Source organism: Pan paniscus, chromosome 20, assembly GCF_029289425.2.
Source record: "Pan paniscus chromosome 20, NHGRI_mPanPan1-v2.0_pri, whole genome shotgun sequence".
In the NCBI taxonomy this organism is placed as follows: domain Eukaryota; kingdom Metazoa; phylum Chordata; class Mammalia; order Primates; family Hominidae; genus Pan; species Pan paniscus.
Window position 1 is genome coordinate 40,432,504 of NC_073269.2, and position 25,874 is coordinate 40,458,377.

The following is a 25,874-nucleotide window of genomic DNA, read 5'->3' on the forward strand; positions in this document are numbered from 1 at the left end:
TTTTCTAACCTGTAAGAAGTCTTGGCCGGGAGTTGAAACCCCAGGCTAGAAGGCGACCCTTGGACTTTTTAGGTCTGATGGCGGGCCTATGCTGGTGTGGGAATAACACCGCCGGTCTCAGCTGGAGGTCGCCAGCCCTTTGCAAGAGCCTGCCGGTCCCCGCGGGCTGCAGCACACCCCGGCGCGCTGTGCCCTGCCTGTGTCTGCCGGAGGCTGTAGTGCGCAGGAGCGGAAACCAGGCCGCCCTTCCCCCACCCGCTTCCGGCCGCGGCTCGGTTCTCCCGCCTCCGCCTCCGCCGCGGCTCGTGGTTGTCCCGCCATGGCACTGTCGCGGGGGCTGCCCCGGGAGCTGGCTGAGGCGGTGGCCGGGGGCCGGGTGCTGGTGGTGGGGGCGGGCGGCATCGGCTGCGAGCTCCTCAAGAATCTCGTGCTCACCGGTTTCTCCCACATCGACCTGGTGAGGGCCGGGCGCGCGCGCGTGAATGGCGGGCTGTGGTGCGGGGGCTGGGATTCGGGGGTTCCGGGGCTCCAGGGGCTCTGAGGCTCAGGGCCCGGAGCCCGGGACCGGAGTTGCGGAGCGGGGGCAGGCTGAGAGGCTCGGGTTGTGCCCCCCCGCGGGAGGAGACTGTTCTTTGGGCACGGGGCGGGCCTCCGCTCGCTGGGCCGGCTCCGGACGCCGAGGAGGCCGCGGGCCCCCGCCTCCCCGGCAGCGCCAATGTGTGGCGCTTCGAGGGCGTGAAGCCGCCTCTTATCCTCCCTTCAAAACAAATTCCCGGCTGTTAGGAGATGCGGGAGAGGATTGAGTCCCTCGCGGATGTTGTGACTTTAATTTGGAGGTCCCCGTCGTAACTCCGAAGTAACGACCCGGGGCGGAGGATGGCAATGATAGCGACCAACGCGTCCCGAGCGCTGGTCACGAGCGGGTTTACACACGGAACGCGCACCATCTTCATACCACCCGAGGAGTGCAAACGCTATTTCCACCCTGCTTTATTTTTAACAGATGAGGAAAGGGAGACGCAATGGGGTTGAGTAACTTACCCTGGGTCACGGAGCGAGTGGCAGGGCTCCCGCAGGCTGCGTGACTGTCATTGCTCTCACAGTAGACGGTACACTCGCTTGTTTCATTAAAGACGTTAGGACTGTGCCTTTTGCATTGGTGTACGTTGACAAGCCAGTGCTATTTTGAATCGTTATTTCTACTAATGCAAACTTTTTAGAGATTGGAGATGTTACTGGCCCTTGGGTGTGAGTTTAAAGTGTCTTAAGGGCTAGTGGAAACATGGAATGAACAAAAAAGTACGGGTGGCCGACTGAGTCATTGTTTCTTTCCTTTATGTATTATGTATTTAAGCAAAAATTAGATAAAACTTAAAACATGATACTTTTTTAACCATGTGTAAAAGTTTCCTTTCACAGTTCTCAGGTTAATAGTAAAGGAAATTGTGTATGGATGAAGGCTTGAATTAAGGGAGGCAGCAAAAATTCAATAAACGTTTGCCATGTATCATTTAAGAAAAAGAACAGAACCTGGGCAACATAGAGAAACCCCGTCTCTACAAAAAAAGAAAATTAGCGGGGCGTGGTGGTGTGCGCCTGTGGTCCCAGCTACCCAGGAGGCTGTGTCAGGAGGATCGCTTGAGCCTGGGAGGTCGAGGCTGCAGTGAGCTGTGTTTGCACCACTGCACTCCAGCCTGGGCAACAGAGGGAGACCCTGTCTCAAAAAACAAAGAAAAAGAACAGGGCATAGTTAAATTTAATATTTTGTATTTGAAAGAGTAATTCGATTGAAAGAGAAATACTTTAGTATTTTTTGAGACAGGGTCTGGCCCTGTCACCCTGGCTGGAGTGCAGTGGCCCGATCTCGGCTCACTGCAACCTCCGCCTCCCAGGCTCCAGTGATCCTCCACCTCAGCCTCCCGAGTAGCTGTGACTACAGGCATGTGCCACCTAATTTTATTTTTTCTATTTCTTGTAGCCACCAGGGTCTCACTATTTTGCTTAGGCTGGTCTTGAAGGTCTGGGCTCAAGCGATTCTCTCACTTTGTCCTCCCAAAGTGTTGGGATTACAGGTATGAGCCACCACTCCCGCTGTAGAGAAATATATTAATATATTTTCAGTTAGTGTTTACCTCGACAGCACATATAGTTTTAATGAATTCACATATTTTTATGGCATCCAGGGAATTTCCTGAAATATTTTCCAGGATGATTAAACAAACAAAATATGCCATTCTTTCAAAGTATTTTTGAGAAGTTTATCTCTGACATTAAATCTAGATTCTTACATGCATTAAATTATTCTTTATCAGTTTAACAATTTTGGTATGGCGGATTCGAAAAACGTTTTCTCCACTAATGTAGCAGATATCAAAAGTTCTGGATTATAGGTGCTGAGAGTAGTGATACAGCTCAAACATACGTAAACGTTTGTCATTTATCTGGGGTTTATGCATTTGTAGATTGATCTGGATACTATTGATGTAAGCAACCTCAACAGACAGTTTTTGTTTCAAAAGAAACATGTTGGAAGATCAAAGGCACAGGTAACTATGTTTCTCATACCATTTCTATAACTTGATGGAGCTTCTATTTGTGATACCAGATTAATCCTGCCTGTCATATAGGAGGGAAAAAATGGGTGAAGCTCTCATTTCAGCTGAGAGATTGTGAAGGATAAAGATATATCAAGTAAAGGACTAAAGATTAAGCCCTCCTTTTTTGTTCTAAAAAGGAAATAATCCCGTGATGGTGTAACTTTCATGGCCTCTTTATATTTAAGTTTCTGATGGTTTGCTTAGGATGCACCTTGTGTTCCTACACCCCCTAGAGGTTGACTACTGCTATGTTTGGGGGCTAGAGGAGCGTTATGCTGCTGTCCTAGTTGAAACAAGACAGTTCCCCCTGATCTTTGTTTAGTTTTTTTAGTGTTCCTTGGTGATTCAGAGTCTTAAAACATCTTTTCCCTTTGCCTGTCTCCCAACCTGTTTGGCAAACCCCCACTTGTTTCTCTTTTTCTTCTTTCATATTTTGGCTTCCTCCTCCAGGAGTACTTTCCTAAACCTTTTAGACTAAGTCAGGTTGGTTTTTCTCTCATAACAACCTTTACTTTACTTTTCCTATCATTTTCTTTTTTTTTGAGATAGGGTCTCACTCTGTCGCCCCAGGCTGGAGTAGAGTGATGCGGTCATGGCTTACTGCAGCCTAGAACTCCTGGCCTCAAGGGATCCTCCTACATTGGCCTCCCAAGTGCTGGGATTACAGGCATGAGCCACCATGCCTGGCCTTTTCCTGTCATTCTCATGGCATTTATCAGAGTTTGTAGTTGAACTTAATCTGGATTGCTATTTGATTAATGTCTCTCTTGCCTGACATGTACGTTGTATAGTTCCTGGTACATGCAAGATGCTCAGTAAATACTTGTTAAGTGAATGAATGAATGACACTTGGTTACTTCATGTTGTATTTTTGCTGAAGCTTGCCATTCATGTAGAAGTGTGTTTGGTGGTACGTGGGTCGGGGGGGCTCTCCGGTTATTTTATAAGTATAAAAGTATAATTTTATAAGTGTAGCTTAACCCTAATGCAATTTTCTCACATTTTTGGACTTCTTTGGTGTTTAATATAAATAAGGTACTATGTAAGTAGATAACAGCATTGTGGCTTCCAGAAGCAGATTTCAGATAGGAACAGAAATATTGTAGTAATTCAGTGTTGTTTATTTTTCCAGGTTGCCAAGGAAAGTGTACTGCAGTTTTACCCGAAAGCTAATATCGTTGCCTACCATGACAGCATCATGAAGTATGCTATAGTGATTACATTGCAAAGTTGTATAAAGTATAAGGGTTTCGTAAGCCAAATATATAAGCTCAAAGTCGTTCAGCTTTTTTTAAAAAAATGATTTTTCTAGAATTATTAAACAGTGGTGGTTTCTGCTTACAGAGTGGCATTCTTTTTACCAGTTCATAAATACATGGTTTGAATGATTTAGATAAATGGTGAGATAGTTTAATACTTTTAATAAATAAGTTACTTGGAAATTTATAAAGACCTTATATGCTTGCCTTAAGTAAGAATATATTTTAAACTATGAAATATCCTTATTTATGATGATTCAGACTTTTCTAAAGTGTTTGCCTTTTTTTGTTTAAAAGTTTCCCTCCCAAAATAATCTGTAGTATGACTCTGACTTCTGTAATATAACACTTGGAATTGTGGTAGGGCAGTAGTATTGACAGTACATAAATATATTTATCTCAGTAAAGATAGAGTAAATATATAATTTTGGAGGTGTTGGAGCAAAGGAACTGTGGGCCGAAATTGTCCTTTATCTATGGTGGTTTAGCTTGCAAGTAAATAGTGTTAAAAATAGTCCTTGTTTGAGGTACTGGAATTGAGGTACTTAACACTTTCTCAGGGCATTTGTGTCTCCGGATTGTGTTTTTTTTGTGTGTGAGATAGGGTTTTGCGCTTATTGCCCAGGGTGGAGTACAGTGGCATGATCTTGGCTCACTGCAACCTCCGCCTCCTGGGTTCAAGCGATTCTCCTGTCTCAGCCTCCCGAGTAGTTGGGATTACAGGCGCACGCCACCACACTCAGCTAATTTTTGTATTTTAGTAGGCGGGGTTTCATCACGTTGGCCAGGCTGGTCTCAAACTCCCGACCTCAGGTGATCCACCCGCCTTGGCCTCCCAAAGTGCAGGGATTACAGGCGTGAGCCACTGCACCTGGCCTCTATCTCCGGCTTGTTTTTTAGTTTTTTTCTCTGTGAACCTGCCTATAGCCCTATAACCTCCTTACCCTGTGTTGCTTTCCCAGTGCTGCTAAAAGCAGAGACCCTAGGGGCCTGAACCCTGCCTGATCCTGATCATGTGAGGTGAAGTCAGAGGCCAGGCAGATCCTGGGAATGTGTTCTTTATGCGTTCCCAGGCACTTGCTGCCCAAAGAAGGCCTAGTGGGACTAGTGAAGTCATGCCATCTTTCTGCCAGTTTGAGATCTTTCTCTTGTGCCCTAGCTGGCCAAAAAGGATAGGAATTTGAAGGAAATAATTTCTTTAAAATCTGCTTATGTTTGGAAAGAGTCAAACCTTACTATCTATATGGCATATAATCCTGATATCAGTTTTGTTTACAGTTACTATGTCTTTTTCAGAACTGTTTATTATACTGCAAAGATCATGTGGAAGGCTAGTTATTTTGGTGACCTTTTTTTATTTTGTTTTGTAGCCCTGACTATAATGTGGAATTTTTCCGACAGTTTATACTGGTTATGAATGCTTTAGATAACAGAGGTGAGGTTATTTTAATACTTTTAATTTCTCAGTATTTCCTCTCTCCCATATCAAATTTGTTTACAAATTTAATATTTATTAGACTATTGTGATTTAGAACTTAAAAGACTTAAGAGAAATGATCGAGTTTAAAGCATACCCATTGATTGCAGTTTTATATAGAAATGACTTATTCCAGGCGGGAATTTAGCTATCATATTCTCTGCATTTCTACCAAAAGGTATAAATAGAAGTGAAGTGAAAAGCTCTCAAAAAGTGTGACTGTGGCTCGGCACAGTGGCTCACGCCTGTAATCCCAGCACTTTGAGAGACCAAGGCAGGAGGATCACTTGAGGTCAGGAGTTCGAGACCAACCTAGTCAACATGGTGAAACCGTCTCTACCAAAAAACACAAAAATTAGCCGGTGTGGTGGCATGTGCCTGTAGTCCCAGCTTCTCCGGAGGCTGAGGTGGGAGAATCGCTTGAAGCCAGGAGGCAGAGGTTGCAGTGAGCCTAGATCACACCACTACACTCCAGCCTTGGTGACAGAGTGCGACCCTGTCTCAAAAAAAGAAAAAGTGTGACTGGAGGGTGGGGTGGGGAATGCTTGAGTGATATTCTTTGTCTGTAATTACTTCCACATGTAAAAGTATATCTACTAAGTGAGTTTGCAACAAGTTGGGCCAGAAATATCTAAATAAAAAACACAAGGAAAAGTCAAAATTACGTTTATTTATTTTTTAAGGCTTTGGGGGGGTCTCACTGTTGCCCAGACTAGAGTGCACTGGTGTGATCATAACTCACTGAAGCCTTCAAATGGGCTCAGGTGATACTCTTACCTCAGCCTCTGCAGTAGCTACTCTGCAGACAGGTACCACCATACCCGGCTAATTTTTTTATGTTTATTTTTGTAGGGATGAAGTCTTGCTTTGTTGCCCAGGCTGGCCTCGAACTCCTGGCTTCAAGCAGTCCTCCCACCTCAGCCTGCCAGAATGCTGAGATTATGGGCATGAGCCACTGCTCCTGGCGTGAAATTACTCTCTTAACCTGACTCATCTTTTTTCCCTAGCCTTAAACTACTTTAATAGTTACAAGTTGATATTCCACATTCTGCCTTCATTTCTATCATGTATTATCTGCTAGTTATATTAGAATAGTGGTGAGTTAAGGAACACCTTGAAACAGTGTTTTGTGTAAGGTACAGCAATAGAAGAGAAATATGGCACGTTGGATTTTTAAGATTATGTGTTTCTGTGGGTACTTCTCCTGGAGTAAATTTGTGATATAAATTCTATTTGATATTTTGCTAAGTGAATGTCTCTTAAATGTCTGTAATTAACAGTTGTATTATTCTGGCCATAGCTATAAGAAAACTGTACAAAAAATGAAGCCAGTAAGATAGTTTTGGGTCTGTGTCATCCTAATTAAAGATAACTAATTTTTTTTTTTTTTCCCAAAAACTCATACTGTTTTTTTTACTTCCAGCTGCCCGAAACCATGTTAATAGAATGTGCCTGGCAGCTGATGTTCCTCTTATTGAAAGTGGAACAGCTGGGTATCTTGGACAAGTAACTACTATCAAAAAGGTAAAGAAAAGTTTTATTTTTTTAACTTCCCAGATATTTATTTGAGACCTTGGAGCAGGAGGAAATAAACTTTGTATTTATATAAAATGAACAGGTGAACATCCAAAATGTAAGGACTTTTATGCTTATATAAAACTTAAAATGCGGCCAGGTGCAGTGGCTCATACCTGTAATCCCAGCACTTCGGGAGGCCGAGGTGGGCGGATCACCTGAGGTCAGGAGTTTGAGACCAGCCTGGCAAGCATGGTGAAACCCCATCTCTACTAAAAATACAAAAATTAGCTGGACATGGTGGCCGGCGCCTGTAATCCCAGCTACTTGGGAGGCTGAGCCAGGCGAATCACTTGAACCTGAGAGGCAGAGGTTGCAGTAAGCTGAGATTGCACCACTGCCCTCCAGCCTGGGCTACAGATCAAGCCTCTGTCTCAAAAAACAAACTTAAAATGCTATAAACGTGCTCAAAAGACTATGGGCAAGGAAATCTTTCAGCTCTGCCATTTTGTTTCATTTGACTTTTGTATTAAAATCCTTAGAGTGGTAAGCATGATATACCAGGCATCAAAAATTTCTTTTTGTCGGCTGCGTGCAGTGGCTTATGCCTGTAATCCCAGCACTTTGGGAGGCTGAGGTGGGCAGATGACTTGAGGTCAGGAGTTCGAGACCAGCCTCTCCAATGTAGTGAAACCACGTCTCTACAAAAAATACAAAAATTAGCTGGGTGTGGAGGCGTGTACCTGTAATCCCAGCTAGTTGGGAGGCTGAAGCATGAGAATTGCTTGAACCTCGGAGGTGGAGGTTACAGTGAGCCAAGATGGCACCACACTCCAGCCTGGGCAACAGAGTGAGACTCCATCTCAAAAAAAAAAAGCCAGGCGTGATGGCTCATGCCTGTAATCCCAGCACTTTGGGAACCCGAGGCGAGCAGATCACCTGAGGTCAGGATTTTGAGACCAGCCTGTCCAACATGGTGAAACCCTGTCTCTACTAAAAATACAAAAATCAGCTGGGCGTGGTGGTGTGCACCTGTAATCCCAGCTACTTGGGAGACTGAGGCAGGAGAATCCCTTGAACCGGGGAAGCGGAGGTTGCGGTGAGCCGAGATCACGCCATTGCACTCCAGCCTGGGCAACAAGAGCGAAACTCTGTCTCAAAAAAAAAAAACCAAAAAATTCTGTTGTCTAAGAGTCTGGGCTTATAATGTGGAAGGGAACTTTGAAAACTTTTTAGGGGTGTATTTGTGAAGTACTTCAAACATTTAAATACAACTAGAGAATAATAGAACAAAATACCTGTGTGCTCATACCTCAGTTTTGTTTTGGTTTGTTTATTTATTTATTTTTTTGAGACAGAATTTCGCTCTTGTTGCCCAGGCTGCAGTGCAGTGGCGTGATCTCAGCTCGCCGCAACCTCTGTCTCCCTGGTTCAAGCGATTCTCCTGCCTCAGTCTCCCGAGTAGCTGGGATTACAGGCATGCGCCACCACGCCTGGCTAATTTTGTATTTTTAGTAGAGACGGGGTTTCTCTATGTTGGTCAGGCTGGTCTTGAACTCCTGACCTCAGGTGATCCACCTGCCTCGGCCTCCCAAAGTGCTGGGATTGTAGGCGTGAGCCGCCGTGCCTAGCACGTATCTCAGTTTTTAAAACCTCAACACAGCTTCATTTGCTATTCAGATATTTTTTCTTTCAGTTCTTTTAAGAAGTTAAATATTGTAGATACATTTGAAGAGTTGTTTTCCATGTTTTGAAACTATAGAAAGAGAATTATAATGTACTTAACATTTGCTGGTTGCGTCTAATATTTTTTTGGCAGCTTATTCATGTTAGAAATTGTGTCTTTGTTTCTTTTAACTGTTAAATGTTATTCTTGGAACCTTATTGAATACCATTCTACAAAAGACTGTTGTGTATGTCAGTGCGTATTAAGTTGTTGAATAAGTGGAGGCCTTCAGTATCTGTTGACAGATCAAGACGGAAGTTCTCTGTCTGCATTGCAATATGAGTCTCATGACTGCTTGCCATGTGGCTACCCTCAAGAAAGCATATTGGAAGGCTGAGGGCATCAGAAATGGTGTTTCGGAGAAAACTAAATCTGCTGCAATTTATATTAAAACAGTATTTGAGAGTTTTGATTCTTGAACAATTAGCCTGGCTAATTTTTGCATTTTTGGTAGAGATGAGGTTTTGCCATGTTAGCCAGGCTGGTCTCAAACTCCTGACCTCAGATGATCCGCCTGCCTTGGCCTCCCAAAGTGCTGGGATTACAGGTATGAGCCACCACGCCCGGCCAGACATTGCTTTTTATATCCTTGTTACTGTGATTCTGACACACCACTGTGTATTAAGACTGAAGGTGGCTGGGCATGGTGGCTTACGCCTGTAATCCCAGCACTTTGGGAGGCCAAGGCGGGCGGATCACCTGAGGTAAGGAGTTCGAGACCAGCCTGGCCAACATGGTGAAACCCCATCTCTACTAAAAATACAAAATTTAGCTGGGTGTGGTGGCGTGCGCCTGTAATCCCAGCTACTCAGGAGGCTGAGGCAAAAGAATCACTTGAACCCGGGAGGCAGAGGTTGTGGTGAGCCCAGATCACGCCATTGCACTCCAGCCTGGGCAACGAGCGAAATTCCGTCTCAGACAAAAAGAAAAAAAGAAGAGACTGAGGTTAGGAATATCTGAGATAATGAAAGATGATTCATTTGATAGTTTTGAAAAGTTGTCTCAGGTGTCATGTACTTCTTCCAAGGCATAAATTCCTTAAATTGTAATTTTAAACTTGAATGTGTATCAATAAAATGGGCTGGGCGCAGTGGCTCACGCCTGTAATCCCAGCACTTTTGGGAAGCCAAGGCGGGCGAATCACATGAAGTCAGGAGTTCAAGACCAACCTGGCCAACATGGAAAAACCCCGTCTCTACTAAAAATATGAAAATTAGCTGGGAGTGGTGGGAGATGCCTGTAATCCCAGCTCTTTGGGAGCCTGAGGCAGGAGAATTGCTTGAACCTGGGAGGCGGAGATTGCAGCCAAGATTATGCCACTGTACTCCAGCCAGGGTGACAGAGCGAGACTCCGTCTCCCCACCGCCAAAAAGAAACGTATATCAATAAAATGAAGAGTATTTGGTTTAGTAACACCTAAGATTTTTCTGTGTAGGGAGATATATCTTGAAATTAATCTTGTAGTTTACTTAATTTCAGGAGATTATAAGGATATGGCTGTATTCCCCAGACCCACTTAGTTTTGCTCAAAAAAAAAACAAACAACACATATAAGAAAATGGCTGCGAATAATATTTAGATAACATTTACAACTTTGAGAAATAATTTCTTGGAAAGCTGCTGTTTGTCTTTCCAGTAGTTTTTCTGTTTAGTGTGATCAAGGTAAACTCATATTTGACACTCAGGTGTAGTAATTTTTATTTGGGCTTGTAAGTCATGTTCACTGAGCCAGGAGTCGGCGTCCTGGCACAGCCTTAGCTATGACTGGTAGATTCAGTTAGCTTTTGTGTTAGTTTATCATAAAGTAAGCATTTTGGAGTCACTAATATTTTAAAATTTCCTTGACAACATAAAACGTAGTTGGAATATAGATGAATGAAGTGTTTATATTACCTTATAATGTTGAGAAACTGCCATCATGGAGTAAATTTTTCTCATATCCTGACTTCATAGGGTGTGACCGAGTGTTATGAGTGTCATCCTAAGCCGACCCAGAGAACCTTTCCTGGCTGTACAATTCGTAACACACCTTCAGAACCTATACATTGCATCGTTTGGGCAAAGTACTTGTTCAAGTAAGAGTGTGTATATTTCTTGGCATGCTTTTGGGTACTGATGATGGAAAATGGAGTCATTTTTATTTAATTACCTTGAAGAGATTGAACTCAGGATGTTTAAATATGGTGAAGGGATGCTTTAGTAGCTTTCTTGCAGTATTTCTTAGGTTAAATGTAGCTGGCCGGGTGCGGTGGCTCACACCTGTAATCCCGGCACTTTGGGAAACTGAGGTGGTCGGATCACCTGAGCGCAGGAGTTTGAGACCAGCGTGGCCAGCATGGTGAAACACATCTCTACTAAAAATACAAAAATTAGTTGGCCGTGATGGCGAGTGCCTGTAATCCCAGCTACTCGGGAGGCTGAGGCAAGAGAATTGCTTGAACCCAGGAGGTGGAGGTTGGAGTGAGCCGAGATCGCGCCACTGCACTCCAGCTTGGCAACAGAGTGAGAATTTGTCTCAAAAAAAAAAAAAAAAAATGTGGCCATGACTGTTCAGGAAACTTAGTCTTATATTGGAGACAGCCATGTAACTAAGCGATAAAAATCTTTATATTTGGAAATGTGAACATATACTTACAAATAACCCATTGGTTATAAAAGAAATCACAATGGAAGTTAAAAATACTCTGTACTGATAATGATGAAAATGCTGTAACAGAATGTATTGAATGTGGTGGTTGGCAAAAAGTTACAGATTTACATACATGAAGAAAGGCTGAACATTAATTACTAAATCTTTACTAAGAATCCAATTTAAGTTAGAAAATGAACCACAGAATACACTTTAAGAAATGAGAATGCTGTGGGCATGGTGGCTCATGCCTCTAATCCCAGCACTGTGGGAGGCTGAGATGGGAGGATCCCTTGAGCCCAGGAGTTTGAGACCAGCCTGGGAAACATGGCAAAACCGTGTCTCTACAAAAAATAGAAAAATGAGCCAGGCGTACCTGTACTCCCAGCTGCTTGGGAGGCCGAGGTAGGAGAATCAGTTGAGCCTGGGAGGTTGAGGCTGCAGTGAACCGAGATTGTGCCACTGCACTCCAGCCTGGGTGATAGTGAGATCCTGTCTTAAAATGAAGAAAGAAAGAAAAAAAGAATGAGAAGGAAGGATATTAATTGAAGTAAGAGCACATTTGATTACAAAATAGAAGAGGAGTAAGTGAGAACTAAACGGGGAATACAGATAGCAGAGATTAAATAGGCTATAAGAAAAAAAAGGGATGATAATAAGACCATGGTAGTACATAAAAAATTTAAATGATCTGGGTAAATACATTTTAAAAAACTTACTAAGTGCCCAGTGCAGTGGCTCAGGCCTGCAATCCCAGCACTTTGGGAGGCTGAGGTGGGTGGGTCACTTGAGGCCAGGAGTTCGAGAACAGCCTGGCCAACATGGCGAAACCCCGTCTCTACTATAAATACAAAAATTAACCGGGCGTGGTGGTGGGCACCTGTAGTCCCAGCTGCTTGGGAGACTGAGCCATGAAAATCACTTGAACCCAGTGGGTGGAGATTGGGCCACTGCACTCCAGCCTGGGGGACAGCATGAGATGATGTTTCAAAAAAAAAAAAAAAAATGAAAGGAAAATAGAATGCCTGAATTTAGCACTATACCTTAGAGCAATGTAAGTAGTTTAAATTCTTCTAAATAATGCACCAAACCTATGTTATTTTTACAGATTCATTTCACAAAACTTGCAAGGAATATATTGTAATATTAGCTAAACTCTCCCTGAGAAATTTTTAAAAGGGAATACTACTTAGCTTGTGTTATTAGGCTAGCAATGTCTTTGATAGCAAAACCTGTCAAGGCCATTATGGCATAAGAAACAATTGCTAGTCAGTCTCACACCTAAATAATAGATGCAAAAATCCTATGTAAAATATTAGCATATCCTGGGGATGGGCGCAGTGTATCATGCCTGTAATCTCAGCACTTGGAAGCTGAAGCGGGTGGATCACCTGAGGTCAGGAGTTCAAGACCAACTTGGCCAATATGGCGAAATCCTGTCTCTATTAAAAATACAAAATTAGCCGGACATGGTGGCGGGCGCCTATAATCCCAGCTACTTGGGAGGCTGAGGCAGGAGAATTGCTTGAACCCGGGAGGTGGAGGCTGCAGTGAGCCGAGATCGCTCTGCTGCGCTCCAGCCTGGGCAACAGAGCAAGACTCTGTCTCAAAAAAAAAAAAAAAAAATTACCATATGGATCTAGAATCATATAAAATAAAAAGTATGTCTTGACCACATGTGTTTATTCAGGAATACAAGCATGGTTTAAACTAGAAAATCTGTAAATGTCATTCACTCATTAGGAAATTAAAGATAAACTATATAGTTTTCATAGATACAGAGAAAGCATTTGGTAAAATTTAGCAAATGGCCTTTCATGATGAAAGTTTCTACTAAAACAGAAATAAAAACTTACTAGGCCGGGCGAGGTGGCTCACGCCTGTAATCCCAGCACTTTGGGAGGCTGAGGCGAGCGGATCACGAGGTCAGGAGATCGAGACCATCCTGGCTAACACAGTGAAACCCCATCTCTACTACAAATAAAAAAAATTAGCCGGATGTGGTGGTGGGTGCCTGTAGTCCCAGCTGCTCGGGAGGCTGAGGCAGGAGAATGGCGTGAACCCGGGAGGCAGAGGTTGCAGTGAGCTGAGATTGCACCACTGCACTCCAGCCTGGGCGACAGAGTGATACTCCGTCTCAAAAAAATAAAAAATAAATAAATAGATAAAAATAAAAAAACTTCTTACTAAAATGAGAATGTTCTCAACCCGATAAAGGGTATTTTGTAGAAACCTTCAGCAAACATTGTCTTTAATTTTTGCACTCAGAAAAGTATACATAACAGTGTCAACTTGATAAATGTTCACAAAAACTACACTTGGAAGCTTTATTTATTTGGCAAACATTTTTTTTCTTTGGGAGGCTGAGGTGGGTGAATCACTTGAGGCCAGGAGTTTGAGAACTGCCTGGGCAACATGGCAAAACCCTGTCTCTACTAAAAATACAAAAATTAGTGGGGTGTGGTGGCACACGCCTGTAGTCCCACCTACTCGGGAGGCTGAGCCATGACAGCCGCTTGAACCTGGGAGGCGGAGGTTGAAGTGAATGGAGATCATGCTACTGCACTCCAGCCTGGGGGACAGAGCGAGACTGTGTCTCAGAAAAACACACACACACACACACACACAAAAGATAATGTGGCCAGGTGCAGTGACACACACCTGTAATCCCGGCTCTTTAGGAGGCCAAGGCAGGAGGATTGCTTGAGCCCAGCAGTTTGAGAGCAGTGTGGGCAACATAGTGAAACCCCATCACTACAAAAAATTTAAAAATTAGCAAGGCATGGTGGCACATGCCTGTGGTCCCAGCTACTTGGGAGGCTGAGGTGAGAGGATCACTTGAGCCTAGGAGGTCGAGGCTGCAGTGAGCTGTGATCACACCACTGCACACTAGCCTTGGGGACAGTGAGACCCTGTCACACACAAAAAAAAGATAATCTGGCAAAATTAATATGAGCAGCATTTTTCACTCGAAGGGAAACCTAAATAGGCAATAAGCAAGTTATGTTTTAATCATAAGACTTACTTGGAAAATTAAGTATAAGACCATAGTAAGCTACAGATGCTCCTCAGATACTTCCCGATAAACTCATCATAAATAAAAAATACCATTAAGTAAAAAATGATGCTTTTTTGTTGTTGTTTTTTTGAGATGGAGTTTCGCTCTTGTTGCCCAGGCTGGAGTGCAGTGCAACTGCAATCTCTGCCTCCTGGGTTCAAGCGATTCTCCTGCTCAGCCTCTCGAGTGGCTGGGATTACAGGCGTCTGCCACCACACCCAGCTAATATTTGTATTTTAGTAGATACAGGGTTTCACCTTGTTGGCCAGGCTGGTCTCGAACTCCTGACTTCGGTTGATCCACCCGCCTCGGCCTCCCAAAGTGTTGGGATTACACGTGTGAGCCACCACGCCCAGCCAAAAATGCATTTTAATATAACCTCAATAAACCTGTTGTAAAGGTGAAAAATCATTGGTGGACCATTTTAAATTAGCGGCTGTCTACTATTTTGCACTCACTAGTTGGCAAAGCATTAATTTTAGGAAGTGTTAACATGCCATTGTTGGGAGTGACTATCAGAGCTTTGAAATTATAGTTGGATGGGGGGTTGTACAAAGGATTTCTGTAAGATAACTTTCATTAATCATATACTTGAGGAAATACTGGAAACTTTTATATCCATGAGTTATTAAACAGTTTTTAGGATAACTTTATTAATAAAAGAGAATCTCAGCTTAATACTTTCAAATTGTTTGTTAACACTCTGTTCAGCAGTAAAGAGCCATTCTACCATGAAAAAAAGTTAATCTTGTTCATTGCTGAATTTCTATCCCCTAGATGGGGACTCTGCACCTGAGTTATATAATAATGTTTGTTGAACAGGTAGCTGCAGGTGTAAACACAAACATTATTCTGGTGTTAGAATGTTATCCACGTTGTAAGTGAAAACCACTCACCTGTTTCTTGAGCAGAGGTTTTAACATTGAAATGTGCAGAGCCTCGCTGATAGGAATGGATGTAGGTCTGCTAAAATTTAACCTTGCTTACATTGCTGTTGAAATTGGGATGCAAGCTGTCCAAGCACATTGTGTTAAACTTTTAAGTTTATAGTCATTTATCAGTTATTCACTTTTTTTTTTTTTTTTGAGACGGAGTCTTGCTCTGTTTCCCAGGCCGGAGTGCAGTTGTGCAGTCTCGGCTCACTGCAACCTCCGTCTCCTGGGTTCAAGCGATTCTCCTGCCTCAGCTTCCCGAGTAGCTGGGATTACAGGCGTGCGCTACCACGCCTGGCTAATTTTTATATTTTTGGTAGAGACGAGGTTTCACCATGTTGGTCAGGCTGGTCTCGAACTCCTGACTTTGTGATCTGCCTGCCTCGGCCTCCCAAAATGTTGGGATTAAAGGTGTGAGCCACTGCGCCCAGCCAGTTGTTCAGTCTTTATCTCTGCTAAATATTTGGAATATTCTAAATTACATGTTTGTTTAGAATGCTTTGTTATACACAAGTATTTACTATTCTTAAATTATAGCCAGTTGTTTGGGGAAGAAGATGCTGATCAAGAAGTATCTCCTGACAGAGCTGACCCTGAAGCTGCCTGTGAGTAAATTATTTGGCATATGTTTTATCAGATACTATTATCTTTATTTTGTTGATTTAATTTTGGTAGCTTAAGGGAAAAAAAATTGCTATATGTGCTAGGTAATGTGTGTTTAACATGTGTTTTTTTTTTTTTTTTTTTGTCTCAGAGGTGGAGTTTCTCTCTTATTGCCCAGGCTGGAGTACAATGGTATGATCTCGGCTCACTGCAACCTCCGCCTCCTGGGTTCAAATGATTCTCCTGCCTCAGGCTCCTGAGTAGCTGGGATTACAGGCACCTGCCACCGCGCCCAGCTAATTTTTGTATATTTAGTAGAGACAGGGTTTCACCATGTTAGCCAGGCTGGTCTCGAACTCTTGACCTGAGGTGATCCACCCGCCTTGGCCTCCCAAAGTGCTGGGACAGGCGTAAGCAACTGTGCCTATCCAAAACAATGTTTTACAAAAAAAATATGATTCCGTTTTACTGATGAGGAAATCAAGGTTAAGAGAAATTTCACAAGTCTAGTAAATAGAGCTGCGAGTTGTTCCTAGATCTCATGACTGGTCTGTGCTTTGAACTGTTATATGTGTAGCTTTCAGAAACTAAGTTACAACAGGCCAGGCAAGGTGGCTCACGCTTGTAGTCCCAGCATTTTGGGAGGCTGAAGCAGCTGGATTGCATGAGGTCAGGAGTTTGAGACCAGCCTGGCCAACATGGCAAAACCCTGTCTCTACAAAAAATATAAAAATTAGCCAGGCATGGTGGCGCACACCTGTAGTCCCAACTACTTGTGAGGTTGAGACGGGAAGATGGCTTGAGCCCAAGAGGTAGAAGCTACAGTGAGCCGAGATCTTAACACTGCACTCCAGCCTGGGCAACAGAGTGAGACTTTGTCTCCAAAAACAAGAAAGAAAGAAACTGGGATACAAAAAGATGCTGATGAATGTGTTATTTTCTTTTTCCTTGAACTCAGAATGTGTTGCATTTGGGGATTTCCATGAGTGACTTTCTTTTTATTCCCAAAGGTGAGTGAAAAGAGTTCAGTTCTACATTTATTACAGTTGAAAATAAAATAATGATTGTTTTATAGGGGAACCAACGGAAGCCGAAGCCAGAGCTAGAGCATCTAATGAAGATGGTGACATTAAACGTATTTCTACTAAGGAATGGGCTAAATCAACTGGATATGATCCAGTTAAACTTTTTACCAAGGTTAGATTTACTTTCTTTATAATCATGGATAGATGTATTGTTGTGCATAGATGTATTGTTCTAGTTCTGCTTGTTTTAAAATAGTCCATAAAATTGAATTAAGCTTCTATGTATATGCCTTGTGATGTCCTAATAAAATGATTGATGCAGTCAGGATATGCAAGTTTTAAAATGTTACCATCTACACTAAATCTATCAGTATAACATCTAAATAGGAGGTAAAATGGGAGGTGGCTTGTATACCTTCTTGGTTGTCTTTCCTTCTCTCACTTTTTACAGAACTTCTTCGTTTTCCTGCTGCTTCTCATCTTCACTTTTTTTTTTTTTTTTTTTTTTTGAGATGGAGTCTCACTCTTGTCGCCCAGGCTGGAGTGCAGTGGCACGATCTCGGCTCACTGCAGCCTCCGCCTCCTGGGTTCAAGTGATTCTCCTGCCTCAGCCTTCCGAGTAGCTGGGATTACAGGTGTGTACCATCAGGCCTGGCTAATTTTGTATTTTTAGTAGAAGCGGGGTCTCACCATGTTGGCCAGGTAGGTCATGAACTCCTGACCGCAAGTGATCTGCCCACCTTGGCTTCCCAAAGTGATGGGATTATAGGCGTGAGCCACCGCTCCTGGCTTCATGTTCACTTTTATTTCTTGCTCATATCTGCTATTAGCAGTTTGACTGACATGTGTCCTAAATTGCCCTTGAACCCCATAAGCCCCTTTTTCTTGGTGAAATCCCTCTTCATCAGTAGTATATATTATTTGCCTGTTAAATATTTCTAGAGAAATCTGTGAAATTGTTTTTATTGGGTCTACCTAATTATTGTTCATCTAGACCTTTAGGTCCGTGTTTTAAAAGTTTTTTTGTTCTGTCTTGACTCCCTAGCAAGTTGTACGTGTGTGGGTTTTTTTGACTCTTTTTTTCCTTTTTGTGGAGAATGGGGTCTCACCATGTTGCCCAGGCAGATCTCAAACTCCTGGTTTCAAGTCTCAAACTCCTCAAGCGATCCTCCAGCCTCTGCCTCCCTAAGTGCTGGGATTACAGGCATGAACCACTGAGCCTAGCCCCTAGCAAGTTTATCACAGAGCTTAAAACTTTCTCAGCTCTTATCAAACTGCCTCAGTATTCTTGCAACTCTCACTAAGCAGATGACCTTAAGGATATAATAACAGGTTTGAAACCATTGGACATAATTTACCTGTTGAGAGACTGTTCCACATAACCGAAAACTCTTTTTCTTTCTGCTGGAGAGAAGCCACTTTCGGTAAAGGCTAACTTTTGCATGTGGTGTTTTGCTTTCCTTTTGTACCATTCTTCAGACAGGATTTTCGTCTCTGTCCTGTGTCTCGGATCTTTTTTTTCTTGGTTTCTTTTGTCTGCTTTCCAACACGCACAGGTTCTGCTGTCTTAATCAAATGACATACTGCTCTCCCCAGCTTGTATTTCGTCTTATTTCCTCAGTGGTAACAGATGTCACATGTTGACTTTTTTTTTTCTTTTTTTTGAGAGAGAATCCTGCTCTGTCGCCCAGGCTAGAGTGCAGTGGCATGATCTCAGCTTGCTGCAACCTCTGCCTCCTGGTTCAGGCTATTCTCCTGCCTCAGCCTCCTGAGTAGCTGGGATTACAGGTCCGCCACTATGCCTGGCTAATTTTTGTATTTTTAGTAGATAGGGGGTTTCACCATATTGGCCAGTCTGGTCTCGAACTCCTACCTCAGGTGATCTGCCTGCCTCGGCCTCCCAAAGTGCTGGGATTACAGGCATGAGCCGTCGTGCCCAGCCCACAGGTTGACTTTCTTATCCCTATTGCATTTGTTTCCTCACTACAGCCCTTTTCTAAAACATGGTTGTATTAGGGTTCTCTAGAGGGACAGAGCTAATAGGATAGATATATACAAAGGGGAGTTGATAGAGTATTAATTCACACGATCACAAGGCCCAACAATAGGCCCATCTGCAAGCTGAGGAGCAAGGAGAGCCAGTCTGAGTCTCAAAACTGAAGAATTTGGAGTCTGATGTTTGAGGGCAGGAAGCATCCAACATGGGAGAAAGATGTAGGCTGGGAGGCTAGGCCAGTCTAGTCTTTTCATGTTTTTCTGGCTGCTGTATATTCTGGCCTCAATGGCAGCTGATTAGATGGTGCCCACCCAGATTAAGAGTGGGTTTGCTTTTCCCAGTCCACTGACTCAAATATTAATGTCTTTTGGCAACACCCTCACACACACACCCAAGACCAGTACTTTGCATCTTTCAATCCAATCAAGTTGACACTCAATATTAAGCATCATAATGGTTTTTATTTTGATTATACTTAAGATGCAGTAAACTTTGATATGGTCAACAGCAGTATCTTCCAAACCAGTATCCTTATTTCCATTCCAATCTGAGCAAGACTTGAAAGCCAGAAAAATCTGAAGTGCATCTCCAATCTGTTATTTAGCAGATAATTTTAAACATCTGCTGTGTGCCAGACACCTCTTTAAGTACAGGGGATTTAGTTGTGAACAAGACAGAAGACAGAGTCCTTGCTCTTTAGAGGGAGTTCACAGTCTAGATGAGAAGTCAAACTTTGAACAATAAATTTCAGCTTCAGAGTCTTAATGACATTAAGTTCAGATGCTTTGCAGCCCTTTAATAATAAGTTTCATCTAAAGGACTCATCTCCTGGCCTGCATACCCATTTCAGATGTTGTTAGGGAGAGGCTTCAGAAGAGGCTTTCTAGAGCAGGTGACATTTAAGCCCAAGGCTTGAAAGAATAAGAGTCGGAATAGGGTACAGTATGTACAAGGAAACTCTCTGAATAGGGTACAGTATGTACAAGGAAACTCTCTGAATAGGGTACAGTATGTACAAGGAAACTCTCAGTTGGAAAACTGACATAAATCCCATTAAGGGGGAGAGTGGAAAAAGATGACTGGAGAGAGAAGTTGAGGTCAGATCAGGCAGACTTTCTAGGCCTTCTTAAGGATGTTATAGCAAGACAGTGGGAATCCATTGAAAGGTGGTCTTACAGGATCACTATAAGGGGATAGAGGGGATGCACATACTACCCTAGGATCTGATATTCATATTATAACCAATCTGGGACAGTGCCCCTGGAGTTGTGCAGTGCCAGAATAATCTGGAGTACAGCCATCTGTACTCCCACTGGAGCATGGAGGAGTAGACTAAACAGGACTTTGCATGTATATGGTGAAGATCAGTGGAATAAAAAATGGTACCTGGCTGGGCACTGTGGCTTACACTTGTAATCCTAGCACTTTGGAAGGCTGAGGCGGGAGGATCACTTGAGGCCAGGAGCACAAGACCAGCCTGGGCAATATAGCAAGACCCCATCTCTAAAAATGAAAAAAAAAATAGCCAGCCATGGTGGCCTGAGCCTGCGGTCACCAGCTACTCAGGAGGCTGGGACAGGAATATCACTTGAGCCCAAGAGGTTGAGACTTCAGTGAGCTGTGGTCACACCACTGCACTTCAGCCTGGGCAGGTCAAAGAACAGAGGTGCTGTTCTCCGATATAAGTGAGCTGGGAAGCAGATGTGTGTAGAGGGGTTGGGGGAGGGTAGGAGAAGGTGATAATAATCAATTTTGAACTCATTTGAGATTCTTTTGGAACATTAGAGAAGTGGTTTTGTAGATAAGTAGAGAGGTTTCAACTAGGGATATGCTTGGGATTCCTAGGTTTATAGATGTGGTTAACTACTGGAAATGGACATGATACACCACAGAGGACAGAATGAAAAGATGGTTCAGTACAGAAATCTGAGGGGCTCCTGATATTTAGTAATAGTTGAATAGAAGAGATGGAGCTTAGGCTTAGAAAACTGTTGGTTCAAGCCTTCAAGATCCTCTACAAAATGTTTCCATCCACATTTGTTACCCAAGTCATAGTGGATTCATCTCCTTGCCTTTGTACCCATTTCACATGTTGCTGTCATAAGGAGACTCTTTCCTTATTTCTTAGATAAAATATAAATCTTTTTTTTTTTTTTTTTTTGAGACTGAGTCTCACTCTGTTGCCAGGCTGGAGTGCAGTGGTGCGATCTCAGCTGACTGCACTCTCCGCCTCCCAGGTTCAAGTGATTCTCCTGCCTCAGCCTCCCGAGTAGCTGGGATTACAGGCACGCGCCACGACGCCCAGCTGATTTTTGTATTTTTAGTAGAGATGGGGTTTCACCATGTTGGCCAGGATGGTCTCGATCTCTTGACTTCGTGATCCACCTACCTTGGTCTCCCAAAGTGCTGGGATTACAGGTGTGAGCCACCACGCCTGGCCAGAAATCCTTACTCAAGGCTCTATGATATTCACACTAAATTGTATTCTGATTATTTGTATGTTTGGCTTATTCTCTAAAGATTAAGGATGCTCAGTTAGTATTGATGGATTAAGTATATTTTGATAGAAATGGCTGTGATTTTTAAATATAGCCAAATTTCTGTTCTTACCTGGTACCAGCAATAAATGTGTTGAATAAATTAATCAACAATAGAAAATGCAGATAAGGAAAAAGAAAAAAATATTAAAATCACTTGAAGTTCTAACACATCTTTTCATATGATAGTTTCTCAATCTACTTGTAATGTTTTTGTTTTTGTAATAATTGTGTGTTTGGGGGTTTTTACATTTTATTTTTGTTCATGTTTCTGTGGGTTATTTTTGGAGGGGAGGGCACATTTTAAAGATATCGCAGTTCAAAGTTCTGTTGTGAAGCACTTTAGTTTAAAAATCTGTATACTTTGTGTGCATGTCCCCATGAGCTTGGAGGCATTGCTGACTGGCATCCCTAGGCTCAGTGATTGTCTGTAGTTGTACATTTATTTACAACTACATAATGTACATTTATATGTATGTGTACATTTATTTGTATGATTGTGCTTCAGACTGATCTTTGGAGCTAAATTTAGGGGAGCTTTTGGAGAGGTGACTTAGGAAGGCAGGGGCAGTCGGCAGTTCAGGGCTCCTTTACTCTGCATTCCTCAGAGCACTTCTGCATTTCGCTGTTTTCAATGTAGAGATTCTGTTAGAACTTCCTTTTACAAATGTTTTTTCTTTTGAAAATTGTTATGCTGCTGGTATAAGACATGTATCTTTAAATCAGATTTCATAGTGTAATATAATAGATCAGCAATGACATTTTCTTGTATCTTATCAATTAGGGATTATGGGGTTCATGGGATCTGTCTTTCTTTTGTAAGCTTTTTAAAGATGACATCAGGTATCTGTTGACAATGGACAAACTATGGCGGAAAAGGAAACCTCCAGTTCCGTTGGACTGGGCTGAAGTACAAAGCCAAGGTAAAGAATACATTTTAGTCTTGGAACACCTAAGCTGGATATATCCTCACGTAAAGTCTTTGTATAGCCCTGTTGTTGCTTGAAAATGACATGTCTTCATATATTCAAACAGTGCAAAAAAATATGAAGAACAAAAGTCACTGAAGTCCCACACTTCAGAAATAGCCACTAATAACATTTTCAGGAGTGTTCTGGTGGTCCGCCCTATGCACACAGATGCAGGCATTCGTTATACACTGCGTAAATGGAATCATACTATTGATAAACTCTCGCTTGCTTTTGTCAGTCAGTATAGTTAACTGGTCTCTTATTAACATGTAGTGTTTTTGTATTTTCCCTGAAATAAAGTTTTGAAATTGCTATATATTTATGTGTATCTTTTTTTTTTTTTTTTTTTTGAGACCGTGTCTCGCTCTATTGCCAAGGCTGGAGCGCAGTGGCACGATCTCAGCTCACCGCAACCTGGGTTCAAGCGATTCTCCTGCCTCAGCCTCCCGAGTAGCTGGGATAACAGGCGTGAGCCACTGCGCCTAGCCTATTTATGTACACCTTTGTACCCTTGTGATTATCTCTTTAAGATTTAATCCAGAAACACATTTTTAATTTAAAATTTTTTTAATGTTTAGAAATGAAAAGTTTTTTGAGGCATAGTCTTGCTGTGTTGCCCAGATTAGAGTGCAGTGGCTGTTCACAGGCTGTCATAGCACAAGGCATCCCTGGACTCCTGGGCTCAAGCCATCCTCCTCCCTCAGTCTCCTGAGTAGCTGGGACTGTATGAAACTGTGCCCAGCATATTTTAAAATTTTAAATGTAGGAAAACTATTGTAGTGGCTCCTTTCTCATCCCACTCCCCTTTAACACTTCTTGTCTCTCCTTTATCTGAACTGTATTAGGATTAATTTATGCACAGCAGTATAGCACCCATTGAAACTTAAAAGATCCCGGGAGACTTGGGATATCATTTTGGAGCAGTTCTCAACAATCAGGGATAGTTATCAAACAGATTTAATTATGACTCTAGTAGTGTCCGCTTACTGAGTTCTCATTCTCACTAGGTGCTGGGCCTAATGCTTATTTATCATCTTATCTACATTATATCTTCAAATCTCCCAGTAATCCTATGAGGTACTGAGGTGGTCTTGTACCTTTCCTATCTCAGGTTTAACAGTTGTTTTTTTTGTTTTTTTTTTTTTGAGACAGAGTCTTGCTCTGTCGCCCAGGCTGGAGTGCAGTGGCGCGATCTTGGCTCACTGCAAGCTCCGCCTCCCGGGTTCACGCCATTCTCCTGCCTCAGCCTCCTGAGTAGCTGGGACTACAGGCGCCTGCCACCATGCCTGCGTATTTTTTGTATTTTTAGTAGAGACGGGGTTTCACCGTGTTAGCCAGGATGGTCTCGATCTCCTGACCTCATGATCCGTCTGCCTCGGCCTCCCAAAGTGCTGGGATTACAGGCGTGAGCCACCGTGCCTGGCCCCATGATAATTATTTTAATGGAATTTATTTCATATTTGATTTCTTAATGGTCGGGGATTGAACTTGTTAAACAGAGCACAGTAGAGGAATGATGTTAATTAGTGAAATTTCTAATACATATTTTTTTTCTTTAGGAGAAGAAACGAATGCATCAGATCAACAGAATGAACCCCAGTTAGGCCTGAAAGACCAGCAGGTTCTAGACGTAAAGAGCTATGCACGTCTTTTTTCAAAGAGCATCGAGACTTTGAGAGTTCATTTAGCAGAAAAGGGGGATGGAGCTGAGCTCATATGGGATAAGGTTCGTTTTGACAATGTGTGGCAAGTACTTACATGTCAAAAGTGTGTTTTAGTTCTTGAGATGTAATAGAAGCTAGTCATTTTTTGAATATTTACTAGATTTTGAGGAAATATATTGATGTGGCTTGGATATTTTCAGCTCTAATTGCTGTATGGAGCTGAATTTTCTGTACATGAATTCAAGCAATATCATAAAACTTCATTTGGGATTCTAGTGATGTGTTCAGGGTTTATAATTATGTTGACTAGAAAAATAACGTGAATATATTAAAGTGAAATGTTTCTTGTGTAGAGTAGATGTATTCATAGAAGTCATAAAATCATTTGGAGAAAACATCTCATTGGCCTGATTTGCCCTTGAAAATAGTAAGATTGTCTTTGAATTGAAATAGTTATTACTATTTCAGAGGTCTGAAAGACAGAGCTCTTGATACAAAAATGAGATGTAATTATTCTTAGAAGTTAAAATCATATTTAATAGTACTCTGCAGTTATGTCATCTTTTGAGATTTGATATTATGAACTAATTTTACTTAATTTTAATTGTAATCAGTATTTTCTATGGCTAAAAGTGTTTTATCTCATAAAGCTTGTATGTTCCTGTGGTGGTGAAGATTAGTCATGGGTCTTAAGGCATAAAGGCCAATTTTAGAAACCTAAGAAAAATTTGTGTGTACAGATTTTGAAACTTTGGTTGAATCAGACATCTAAATACACTAAAATGAAGCTAGTATATTTAGATTCTTGGGATTCTTATAAACATTAGTCTCTTGGGTTTTGTGATATTTAAAGGGTAACTTTTCATATTTTCATTGTTATTGTTATGCTAGTGATTTGGGAAGTTTCATTAGTGCACAGAGGCTAAATAAAGAGCCCTTGGAATGGGAATTGTTATCCTCTTGAGTAAAGTCCACATGTAATGGGTGTGATAAGACAGCTGCTTAGGGAAGACACTGTGTTGAGTATTCAGTATTCTTAGTCCTCACCACACCTTATGAGATGGGGATATAATTTCCCCTATTTAATAGATTAAGAGATTTTGACTCAGGGAATTTGACTTGCCTGAGGATTCACAGCCAACCAATAAGTACATAAAGAACTATGCTCTCAGTATTTTTTCTTCTGTTCTGTGATGCCTCTGAATTTTAGACCAGGGTGATATCTTCTCAGTTCAAAGCAGGAAGCCTTGCTGAAATCTAGAGACTAGGATATAGTCTCAGGAAAAATGCAAGTCGTAACAGGAAAAACTTGGATTGTATTGCCTTATTTGAAGAAACAGCATATATGAGAGAGTGGTGCATATGAAGAGAGTTTGGCAAAGGGGAGTGAAAAAGAGTCATCCAGGTTTTTCTGAAGTGTTAATGAGACAGCTTTTTTTTTTTTTTTTTTTTAAATTGAGACAGGGTCTCACTCTGTCACCTAGGCTGGAGTGCAGTGGCATGATCTTGGCTTACTGCAGCCTCTGCGTCCCGGGTTCAAGTGATCCCGCCACCTCAGGCTCCCGAGTACCTGGGACGACTTTAGGTGTGTGCCACCATCCCTGGCTAATTTTTTGTGTTTTTGGTGGAGATGGGGTTTTGCCACGTTGCCTGGGCTGGTCACAAACTCCTGAGCTCAGGCAATCTGCTTGCCTCAACCTACTAAATTGCTTGAGACTACAGGCATGAGCCACCATGCCCAGCCTAAAACAGTTTTCTTAAATTGCTCGTCTTTTGGCCTGGATTCTGTGTTTGTCCAGCAACCTTCTCTTTACTGATGAATGGAACCAGGAAAGGGTTGCCATTGTCAGTGAGTGGAATTGAGATTCCGGTGTATACACTGAGT

The 25,874-nt window shown here is 42.3% G+C and overlaps 1 protein-coding gene across 4 annotated transcripts in view; it reads left to right on the forward strand.

Moving 5' to 3' along the window:
- The first annotated feature begins 229 nt into the window (after window positions 1-229).
- Window positions 230-25,874, forward strand: part of UBA2 (ubiquitin like modifier activating enzyme 2) — a 41,226-nt gene continuing 15,581 nt past the window's right edge. The window contains exons 1-11 of one of the 4 annotated variants that reach the window (XM_008969236.3): window positions 243-457; window positions 1,979-2,072; window positions 2,463-2,546; window positions 3,730-3,800; window positions 5,227-5,291; window positions 6,757-6,857; window positions 10,528-10,649; window positions 15,731-15,798; window positions 16,872-16,993; window positions 22,178-22,277; window positions 23,885-24,051. In XM_008969236.3, coding sequence (XP_008967484.3) covers window positions 3,796-3,800; window positions 5,227-5,291; window positions 6,757-6,857; window positions 10,528-10,649; window positions 15,731-15,798; window positions 16,872-16,993; window positions 22,178-22,277; window positions 23,885-24,051 — 750 coding nt within the window. In that variant the 5' untranslated portion in view covers window positions 243-457; window positions 1,979-2,072; window positions 2,463-2,546; window positions 3,730-3,795. Of the gene's footprint in view, window positions 458-1,978; window positions 2,073-2,462; window positions 2,547-3,729; window positions 3,801-5,226; window positions 5,292-6,756; window positions 6,858-10,527; window positions 10,650-15,730; window positions 15,799-16,871; window positions 16,994-22,177; window positions 22,278-23,884; window positions 24,052-25,874 lie in introns of all 4 variants that reach the window. The other 3 variants (XM_008969237.3, XM_034946156.2, XM_034946158.3) reach the window with 3 other exon arrangements.